Consider the following 12,090-nt stretch of genomic DNA (forward strand, 5'->3'; position numbering starts at 1 on the left):
TTATATAAGACATCTTTTTTTACCATAACAGGCACATTTTCACCCTGGAGACAGAATTTTTTTTTGCCTTTGCAGGATAGTTTGCTGTCAGACTGTGAGCCTTTCCCCCTCAGAGAAAGCAACATCTACCTGAATAAACCTGGATTTGAAGCATGAAATATATATTGGAAATCAGAAATCATTGCTAGAGTAATGGACAGATAAAGGTTTCACAAATAGAAAACTTCATGCTCCTCAGGGTTCTTGCAGAACATTTCCTGTTATGCTTTACTGGTTTATTTCAGCCACAGGAAATGTAGAACCTGCCCGGCTCAAAAGAAGCTGCAGATTTAAGTGAAGCAAAAAAATCCCAAAACACTATTTCCACCTTAACTAATGTGGCAGTTCATCTTTCTAGTCCCAAAGGGATCATTAGCAGGAAAGTTATATAAAATTAAAGAAATGTCCTATACCACACTAAGGTAATCATCTAAGCTCCTTTGATAGACAAAGAAAAGAGCTGCTACTGCTGGCTATACCTCCTCTCATCCTAAATTTCTAAAAATTCAGAGGGATCAGGCTGGTGAAGTCACTGTCTGTTCCACTGATTTCAACGGGAATCAAAATGGTACCTCAGGCATCAGTGTTGACAACAAGATAAGGTAAATGCCATCCAGAGGTTAAACACAGATCTGAAAACATATTCAGTTACCTAACTCCCTGTTCCCCTTAATATTAGTATTTACATGATTTAATAAATGTCAAGTAAATTTTGTGGCCAAGGAAAGGAACTCAAGTCTCCCAATTCCTCGCCTAGCTCCTGAGCTATTAGACTTCTTTTCGTGGCCCCATTGACTTCAATGGAAGCATTCAGCAAAGTGTCCACACAGATGAGGTACTCACAGTGAAGCACAATGTCATGTTGCAAATCTGAAAGGGAACAAGTGCAGGTAATTCCTCTGTAGAGGTTCTGATTCATCAGTAGGTCACAGCTTAGTTTTACAGCAGCCATCTGATGTAAGCCTGGAAAACTACCTTTTTATATAATACCACATGTAGAAAGAAAGACAGGCACACTTGCAAGAAATTTAGACTGTACAGTTGGTGTTCACATTAGTGAACCCCCAAATCCATTAAAAGTATGAATGAAAGGAGCACTAAGGATGAAAGCAGTAACTAAGGATGAAAGCATCACACCCATGGTGCATGTTTAGGTGACGTGATCAGACAACAGCAGGATGATGTAACAACCTCCACACAAAAGAAATCCCACTAATCCCTGACAATCTTATGTAAGAGAACTTTTTTTTTTTTTTCCTGGCCCCTAAACTGGATGACTTGCATGATCTTAAGTGTTTAAACACAACACTGAGAATCTCTGCAGTACCATTAAATGCAGGCTGACAAACATCCCATAACTGACTGCAACCAGTCCTTGCTGTACCAGGGCAAAACACAACAAAAGTTCCAAAGTCCAAGTTAAAAAACTAAGTTAGCATCACCATTTAACATCCTGAACTACATTTTGCTTTGGTTGTTTTGTGGTACAATTGTCTTTATGAAAGTCAATATAACCTTTACTCTCCAACAACCTATCAAGCATCTGGTAAATTTAAAAACAATTTTCAATTCATCATACTTAGGAGACAGCCTGCATTTTAAAATTTCTTCCCATATATATTATATTTTCTTCTGAAGTGAATTAATGTTTCTTGAACAGACATTATAATCAAAGTAAACCTTATAACAATAAGGAGCAAGTGATGTGCCTTAGTTTCATTTTTAAAGCAGAATAAAATTTACTAACAAAAATACATATCATAAACCATAAGTTTAAAAATCATATAGATGCAAGACCTCTGGGAATGGTTTAAATACACATGCACATAATTATGCAGTTCTGGCAGGAAATGTGCCTTGTTCTAAATGGAAGCTGAGACAGGTCAAGGATTTATTCAGATGATATCAGAGTCAGAAACTGATCGGTATGTTTCACAACACTGACTAACACTGAAACTCTGAGTTACCTTCCATTAGTGATTTCCCTCGCCATCTTCAATAATTACACCAGAATAATCCAGCTACAGCACATCCCCTAAGAACTTCAGCAGTGCTTTTATTACACATTAGGACATGATTAATAACAACAATACTTTGGGTTTTTGCCTGTTTCTACTCCAGGCTATTTCCAACCCAGAATGAGAATAATTTTTTGTGTTTGGGGAGTGCAAAGCAAGTGCTCCAGTAGCTACAGCAAAGTGAGATTCAAAAGTGATTCACATTTCACAGTGCATTTTGCCACTGAAAACTCTGACAGTTGAAGTGGAAGAAATATGCATAAAGAGGCTTAAAACAAATCTGCAGTCCTTCTGGATTAGGAAATGCTTCTACAGCATGCAATGGCTTTGTTCTATACACCCAAATGCTAATAATCTCTGTTCAAAAGGAATGCTGAGCCTTTGACAGAAATTAAATAACCTGCAAAACTCCATGTTGTCAATGATGTTCAGGGGACAAAAGGATGGTGAGATGAAGATGGCAACTGCAAAGCCCTGAATCTCTTGTTGCATCAGTCTTGCCAGGCACAGATATATTCAATGCCTACACAAATTGAAGGCCCCCACAGCCTTCGTCTCACAGCCTGCACAGAAGGGCCAAGAGACCTGACAGGGCTGAGCTACCCTTCACATCAGCTTTGAAACATGGGCACACAAAATGCATTTTATGATGGAAAAATCTGAACATGACTGTAGTTGTGCCATGTGCTACTATCAACTTTGAGTGGCTTGTTTCATTTCTCTTCTGTATGATTAAAATCTAATTAACAAAAACACATCACATGGAAATTTTTCTACTTACACACACATAAACGTAAGCATAATCACAAAAGTTTTAGCAGGAGGATGTTAAAAGTTCCTACTTATCTGGAACACAAGCTTAATTTATCTTTGGCCATGTATAATGGTCTAGGACTAGCCCAACTTTATGGAAAATCCTTGGATCATGTGGTGATTAAAATCCTTCAGAAAATTCCATTTTTTCTTCCACTATGGATTTCTCTGGTTTCTATATCTGTAAATAGGCAGTGCTGGCACTTTTGCTTTTCAGTGTGGCACTCCTGAATTTGACTACAGACCACTAAAGTACCTAGACTACACCACAAGTGCTGAAGTTTTAAAATTCCACTATTTGTCAAAACCATTTTTTATTTAATTTTTCAATTTTCTTCTCCATATAGGCTTCTTCTTGTTTTCTCATTTGGTCTATGTTTTCTTGTCTTTCTTTATCTTTCTATATTTTAGCAGTGTGAAAAAAAAAATTAATTGAAAATATAAATATTCCTAAATTTTTGATTTACATTTTTAATGGAAGGATTGTAAATATGAAAATTCAAAGCCAGTTCACATTTTTGACAACTGACAGATCTCAACATACTATTTTTTCATGCTTCTCTTCTACCCTGTCATCCACGGATATCCACTTTATTCAAGTTCAGGGCTGAGTGTTCCCCTCAGTCTAGTATGCACAGCCAGTGGAGCACGCTTCCCTGGCCTGGTGTCATCTCCTGCTCTTTTCAGGAGAATCCCTGACCCATGGCAGCAAACACAAGAGAGATTGTGCTTTTGGGTTGCTGAGCCAAAAAAGCAGCAGTCTATCCTGGAGTAAACACGGTACATGAGTGTCACTCTTCACATACAGGCTCTGGCCAGAACATCAGCTTCAAGTTTTATTTGGGACTTTAGTGTTGGCTCCACATCAAGGGCTTTAAAGGTTGACTCAGTGTGAGTCACTCAGCTACTTTCTAGTGTTACTTTCCTATTGCATCTTTGTGAGCGTGAGGCAGACAAAAAGTGCTCCATGTACTCAAGACTTGCATATCCAGAAGAATCTGGACCCTTTTTTTCTTTCAAACCAGGCTGGACTAATCCAACATGAATAAGCCAGTTACACTGAAGTCTCATCTTCACAACGATGAACGTGGATAGTAAAACTACAAAGGGAAATTAAGCTAGACACATAAGAAATATGACCAGACCTGTACCCTGAGCATAAATCTTCAGGCTTCAGTATTAGAGTTATATTAACTGACCTGTGAGTTTTTCCAGAACATCAAATCCATGTTTCAGAGCAATGATATCAAGAAAAGAGACTGTACCATCTTCAAACCTAAAGAATGGAACAAATGAGCACAGTAAATACAACATGCAGCTAAGGTACAGATTTTAAATCTATTTTAAGAGTTACTATTTTTATTTTCAGTGAATCTAACTTGCAGAGTGGGAACTCTTCCCTTAGGGATTCATCCCCCAGTCTTGTAGTGTCCTGTGAAGTGAAAATATGTTCCCCAAAGCAATAGAGGTTCACATAAACAGTTGCTTGCACATAGAAAGGTATAATTTCTCCTACATAGAGTAACTATGTACTAACCTACATTAAAGTAATGGTTAACAGTTATGTTAAGGTCCTAAGTTACCTTCTGAGAGATTAGGGAATAGGTGAGAAGACAGGTGGAGACTTGTGTGTATCCCCCTACCCCCCGATGTAATTACACCTAATGGAGTTGTGTTAGAAGACTCCAGTAATCTGGTGCAAAGAGGAATCAGACAAAGAGATCACTAACAAATCTCCCTCTGTGTGCTTCTCCAGGAAATTAATTTTTAACTGACCTGCAACGAGAGCACTATACAAGGATGGGGGGAGAGGTGCATCCCCTACCAGCATCTTTTAAAGGAAACATCAAATAGAAACAAAACCGCTGGATTTTATGAACTACTGCAGCTACTACTACCAAACTACTACCACAGTCCAACAGGAGAAGGTGAAGCTCCAAGGTGAGAATGTATTCAGGAATTGATGCACAAAAGCATTCAAGGGACCAGAAGGGACACCAGGGAAGCCCAAAATATGTTTAATTTAGGCTGTGTGTGCACTACAGTCCAAGAGAAGTTTTAAGGAGTGATCATTCATTTTTCTTCATCACAAAGAAGAATGCAGAATAATGCTACTGATGAACTGAACAGGACTCAATACTTTGCAAGGCTAAACCTGGGGTCACAGCAAGTCTCGGAGGAAGGAGCTATGTCCAAAACGGTAACAGTTAATGCTGGAAATGAACCCATCCCAAATCTCATGGTTCAAGCTCAAAATTAAATTCCGACCATGAGGACAAGACCCCCACAGGGACCTGGTGCTCCTTGGATCTTTCTCAGAAAGGTCAGATGATATCTACATTGAAGAATTAGTGGACAAGGTGGAGCATAAGACATGCACTCCTGGGCAAAAACACTTTACATACATGTTTAAGACCACAAAATAGGGGATTACTTTTTTTCCTGTATGCATAGTCTTTCATAATGCATGTTAAAAGCTTTTGGTGCCACAATTAAGTATGTATTGTGAAAAGGCTCAAAGTTTGAAAATGTCAGATATCAAATGTTTTTTCTTTAATAAAATAAACATTGATAGAATATCATAATAGCTCTCATTTCTATAATAATTTTTTTACTTCCTATTTTATTTTTCTATAGTTATCAAATCTTTTAAACACTGCAAGTGACACCATCAGGTGAAGGACATATTAACCTTCCAAAAATATTTGGTAAAGGTCCACACAAAAGAAAAATGCAAGAGTACTGTGTATATATGATAATATGTTAAGCTGCAATGAAAGAAGATAGAGGCAGTAAATAATTATAAACCAAGTGATAAGAGAAAAGTGGTGGACTGCTACAAATATGAATGGCCCAAAAGAGACCACTCATGTTCACATATTTTAACGTAGAATAGGCCAAAGAATCTGTCCTAGAAATTTCTGAATCTTGCCTAGTAATTATTAATAATTGATCTTGAACTTTAGGGAAGAAATCTTGCTGGTTGTCAGTGATGATATGTAAAATGGCCATTTGTGATTTGAAAGAGACCTAACCCCAGGAATATTTTCACAGAGATCTGTGGACCAGTATCTGAGGGAAGCACTACTCTATCCAAAAAGCCATAAAAGATGTGGGAGGATGGGGAAGAAAAGATAAGGCAGAGGCTAACAGTTGTTTTGGAATTGAATACAGAAAAACATTAAAAACTTACACTGGATGCAGAAAAGGTCACAGTGGTCCCATATGTCTGCCAAGGAGAGATTACAGAGAGCATCCGTGAGGGGGAACTGATCTGCTCTGCTCAGTTACTCACAATGGCCAGCAAAGCAAACAAAACACTGGGAACTGGACCAGAGCAGAGGCACTGGCACTGAGCCCGTCAATGAGACTGCACAACCCCTAACAACAACTTTATCACTATCATAGTAGAAAGCACTTGAAAGGGCAACAAAGGTGCCAGCCTAGATCGCCAAAGACATGTGAGTCTTACCCAATGTAAAAGGGAAGGCAAAAATTGTATTTCTGTTTATCAGATATGATTATTAACTAAGCAGACAACTGAGTACATCCAATGCTACACAATAGGAAAGATGTATGGACCATGTCACTCTTCTAAGATCTTAAATATTTTTATGAAAATAGTTCAGAGCTCAGGAATCTTCATTCAAATTAAAAAAAAGAGTTGTGGGCTTTGGTCAAACCTTATGCTCCAGAACAGCACAACTGTAGCGGCATGATATGCATCCTGCATTTAATCTCTCTGTATCACAAAAAAATTACCTCCTGGCAGCTCCATGGCAAGAACCAGAAGCCACAAAAGAGATGAAAATAATGCTAAAAATATCTGCTCAAAGAGATGGGAAAGTCTCTCTTTCTACAATTTAGACATGGACTGTTTTGCAACATTCCTCTCTTGTATTTTGTTTGTTCACATGGCCCCCTCTATTCCTACATTAGCAGCTTTCCAATTCTGATTAACAAAGCATGAATATTGTGGTATTGCTATAAAATGTATATTTACACTACTTCTGGTGCACTTGACTCTCACATATATTCTTCAGATTTTGTGAACACTTGGTGTGCAACTTCATGTGAAGATTTTCAGGAATCATGTATAATTTCTGGTATCTAGGAAATTAAGCCTAAAGTGCTATAGCAATAGTGCCATGGCAAAACATGATGCTATGAAGGGCAGCTATTCCCTTCTTGGGACACAAAGAGCTCTCTCTCAGAATATTTAACAGTATTTAAGATTGAGAGGAAACATGCTTCTTGAATTGCAAAACATTGGCTTCAATGGCTTATTTTTTTGATGCTTCAAATAAACTCAGTGGCAGTTGCAGTGTTAGAATAATCAGCTCAGGATGAAGTTCATTTGAATGCTGGTCTAGAAGCCACTTCCTGAAGTAATCAAGATTTTGCAGCTGATGATGTATAAAGGATACTTACAAAGGCTAATACGGCAGAATACCAACCCAAGAAACAAGAAGCTTACCTCTTTTATCTAGTTCTTATTATAATTGATCTCACTTAATCAGGTCTGGGATGAGCTCAGTTGCTTAGCTGATTGTGTTTGTGAAGTGCTAATAGCATTTCACATCCAATTGCTATCTGACAAACTGGCTAAGCAATTCGTGACATAACAAAGAACAGAGCAGCTTGCCTAAAATCTATCCAGGAGTTATGAAGCTGATGAGCTGTTCTCCCTCTCCAAGTCACACACAAACTCTGCTTCTAGAAGCAAAAATTTTTGAGTCACAAGAGAAAACTATTGCTTTACAGTGAGCAGTCCTGCCTTTGGGATCTTCCTAGGGATGGAGATGGGCTAGTTTTTCTTTGAAACAATCAACTGCTTGTTGTGACACTTGTCTGTTACACTTCTGCATACAAATGCTATTTTCTAAAGTTACCATCTCACACTTCAGGGCAACTGAAACACAGAAGGAAACTGTGGCATCCTGGGCAGTTTCAATTCATCCTGCCCTTAGCCAAGTCACCTTTACACAGAAATATGATGACAAGAATTCTGGCCTGGGCAGATGTGATTGGAAATAAAGTGCTGAAGGGCTAAAAACCCCTTCATGTTAGAAAAGAGGACTTAGAGGAAAATTTGGTGGAAGGCAAAAATACTACCCTGGAGTAGGACAGCACTGACTTAAGTCAAGAGTCCAGAAATTCCCTCAAGACAATCAACCAATGCTGAGGTGACGAAATATCTGGCATAATAAAAGCTATTCTGCATATAAAAAGTATACAAGGCATGGCTTTTAGGTATTTTGGGTGGAAGCATCCGCTGCTGGATTGGGAATGCTGACTTGCTTACCAGGCAGATAAGTGGTTGAGTTGTTTGAGGGATTTTTTTGGTTTTGGTTTTTTTTTTCAATTCATTTGTCCAGATAAAGTAAATCCAGACATAGAGACATTTTATCTGTGCATAGAATCACAGACTCATAGAATAACAGGTTCTTGAGGGAACCTCAAGAATTATCTGGTCCAACCTTTCTTGGAAAAAACATGGTCTAGACAAGATGGCACAACATCTTGTGCAGCTGAATCTTAAAAGTGTGCAATTCTGGGGAATCTGCCACTTGCCTGAGGAGATTATTCCAGTGGCTGATTGTTTCCATCAGGAATGTCCAGTCAGAATTTCCTCAGGAGTAACTTGTACCCATTACTCCCCATATTTCCCATATGCCTCCTTGGAAAAAAAGAGAGTTTCCATCTTCTTTCTAGCCACCCTTTAAATACTGGAATATGGTGATAAGGTTTTCCTTCTAAAATCTAAAACCTTTGTCTTACTAGCCACCTTCAGCATGCTCAGCAGGATCCCAAACTCCACAATATTGTGATCACTGCAGCCAAGGCCATCTCTAACCGAGATCGAAACAAAAGCAGGTTTTCTTGGTTTGAGTGTAGCAAATCCAGCAGTGCCTCTTTCCTGGCTGGCACAGCTAACATAAGGAAGCAGCTCTCCACACGTTTCCAAAACTTGATAGATGATATGTTAGCTATTGTTTGTTCTTCCAATAAATGTCTGGGTGGTTGAAGTCACCCATAAGAACAGGGTTCTTGGTGATTTGAAGCTTGCTTAGTTGACCCAAATATTGCCTCATTGGTCTTGGTTTGGAGGTCAGCAGCAGATGCCTCCTGTAAGATCCTCCTTGGAGACGACCCCTGTGATCTTGACCCAGAGGCATTAGATAAGGCTTCCATAATCACTCTATTTGACTTCTGTACACTGAAGGTTGTCTTTAACTCGTGTGACCCCTCCTCCTCTTCTTCCCTGCCCGTGTTTACAAAAAAGCCTTTAACTACCTATCACAATCCTTCACTCAGGCCAGTTGTCCCACCATGTGTAAGTTATTCCTATGCTATCATATCTTTCTGACCAGGCATGGAGCTCCAGTTCATCCTGTCTGTTTCCCAGGCTGCATGCACTGATATGTATACACTTGAGGTAGTTGGTGTTCTAGTTCTCACCTTGGGAAGCAGCTAAGGAACATTTCCACATGTGCAGTATCTATCCAGAACAGAGGCCAGAGCACTGAAACTTTGATAAAAATCCCATCACAAGGTCAAAAATAATTCTGCTCATTTGTGAGCATTGTTGAGTCAATGCAAATTGTAGCGAAAGAGCGCATGGCGAACATCACTGTCAGCCAGTTGCCACTCTCCCTTACACTGGGGTAATGACTCCATTTAGGTCAAATGAACAGAAGACATTCCTGAGTTTCTAAAGCAGGTAAAAGAGAAACCAAATCCACAGAGAACGCATATTTCTTGAATAAGCTGCTTTTCTTCTTTTTTTTTTCTTTTTTTTAAACACTCCTCAAGAGTGGAGCTGCCCTTTGAAGTGAGATGTTACATGAGTTCCTTTCATCTTTTCAATTCATTTATTTTCATCTAATTAAAAAGTACAACAATACAGAGAGGTTCTTGGTATGCATTTAAAAGTAGTTCATTCAGATCCTATTTTTCAGCTCTTAGAGATACTCCATATCACCACCACATGAAACATCTGTCCTGGCAAATTCAATTTTTACATTTTATACATTTTCTTATTTATTCTAAAGTGACATTTTCTGGAATTACAATAGCAACAAGGGTATACAGTATCAAGCTCATGGCTGTAGGAACAGACTGTTCTCAATCATATTCATGTTCTTAGGTTAGTAATTGCCATCTCTGATATTAGCAGGGGAACAGATTTTAATTGGTCTCACTGCTTTCCAACATCAAAACCCAACATTTGCAGAAGGAGCTTTATTTGTTTTGCTTTTCTTTAACTCAAAATATATCATTACTAGGCTACAAAACCTTTAGGGCCCTGCTCTGCTCTTTAGAACTTTTATCAACTCCTCCTGAGACAAAATTCTAAGGTAGTTTTCCAGGGTGTTTGTGTGTCACCAGAGGACATGATTCCCTTTGTCTGGCTTTGTCTCCCACAGGTGATACTCTTCATTTTTAGCAATTAGCTAGTTGACTGTATTAGTCACTTTCTTAACCGGGGAAAATCCTCGTCACATCGACACCAACAGCTGAACTTTAAGGCAGCATCTCCCAAGACCAAGCATTTGTCTGTGGGCTTTTTGATCCTCTACTAGTAAGATCTTTGGAACAGAATATGATCCACAGATGACTAACCTCAGGTACACATTCCATTTTGACTAAATCTCTGTTTCCCACAGTGAAAGCCATTGAAGCAAGTAAATAAAATTAGGAGATAGCCTGTTGGAACAGACACATATGCTACCATTAAACTATTCTTTCATAATAATCTAACATTTGTGTAATTATGTGCACAGGAGCATACTACAGTAAGCCAAGAATTTAAATGGTAGGAGGGCAGTAATAAATGCTAGACCTCTGAATAAGACACCTACTCTTACCACTTCAGCAACTCCTTTTTACCTCTGTTAGTGGTACATTACACAATCATGAACAGTGATTGTTTCTCATACAATAAAAGGAGATCCAGTGCCCTAAAACCAGCCACTTGTGGAGGAGAAAATTGAATTAATAAATGAATCCATTTTTATTTCTCAAATGTCTCTGTGCATCTCTCCCTTATGTACAATTTGATGAACTCCTAGCTGGTAACTTTGCTCACTATGTATATCTAGAAAAATCTTCCCCATTTGCGCTGAAAAGATTAGCAATCCTTAAACCTGTTACTCAAATTGGTCTGAATGACACATTGTGATTTTGTAGATTATCAACTCCTCAGAGCTCTGAAACAATGAATAAATTACATCTCAGGGTTAACATACTCCCCCTGCCAACACCTACAAGGACCCTCCAAAGCAAAATAATAACAAAACTACTTTTTTTTCCCCACTAGAAGTCATTGGTCACAAAACAACCAATGCACTGCATGTCACAGGCCAAAAGTTCCCTTCCAAACTCACAAAACGGGCCAATATATTTTCATTGTATTGCTATGGCAGACAGGGACAAACAAAAATAATCTTTCTCTTTTAAATTCCATCATACAAAGGGATATTTCCTTGAGGTACATTAAATTTAAGTCTTTAGGAACATGAGGCCTGCTGGTTAACTACTCTCAAAGAATAATATGTTCAACTATCAGCTAGTTAGCTTGCAATTTATACTCACTCATCTTAACTTGTAACTTATTAGTGTCAACAAGAACCCCATTAAGGCACAATTCAGTGCAAGCAAGCGTATTGCAAATGATTTCTGTATCTGTCTGAGTATTTAACATTTGATATGCATTATACTCCCATGATTATATATCAATAATCCAAATGTTCACACCTCTGCTTCCCATGGGAAGGTAATATCCAGATATAACCCCAAGTAATAGTTAAAGTGAGCAATTTGCTAAGTGTATTTGCATAAACTGTTCACTGATCAGCTATGAGTAATGAATCATTAATAAAAATTCAAAGCCCTTTCTTTGATTTTCTCCTTAGGAGGAAGGAAAGGATGAAAGACATTCTAGAAGTAAATTTTTCACAGGCAAGAATCTGACCAGCTGTAATCATTTTTCTGTGTTCAGTATAAACAGATTTATTTCCTCATGAAGATTGAGATGTAATCTTTCATCCTTAAACAGGTACATTTGGGGATAAAGAATAACTTTGTAATTAACTGCTAAAGATTTAAATTGAAATATCTGTTTAAAAATTGGCAGACAAGAAAGGAACTTGAACATGAATTCAGTCTTAAAAACCTACACCTAAAAATACCACTGTCTAATCGTGTGTGCCAGTGA

The 12,090-nt window shown here is 38.3% G+C and overlaps 1 protein-coding gene across 1 annotated transcript in view; it reads right to left on the bottom strand.

The window, feature by feature from the left end:
- The window catches only part of MOCOS (molybdenum cofactor sulfurase), a 184,091-nt gene that overhangs the window by 83,439 nt on the left and 88,562 nt on the right, over positions 1 to 12,090 (bottom strand). The window contains exon 5 of the mRNA XM_008637530.2: positions 4,070 to 4,146. Coding sequence (XP_008635752.1) covers positions 4,070 to 4,146 — 77 coding nt within the window. The remainder of the gene's footprint in view (positions 1 to 4,069; positions 4,147 to 12,090) is intronic.

Source organism: Corvus brachyrhynchos, unplaced genomic scaffold, assembly GCF_000691975.1.
Source record: "Corvus brachyrhynchos isolate BGI_N302 unplaced genomic scaffold, ASM69197v1 scaffold7, whole genome shotgun sequence".
NCBI lineage: Eukaryota > Metazoa > Chordata > Aves > Passeriformes > Corvidae > Corvus > Corvus brachyrhynchos.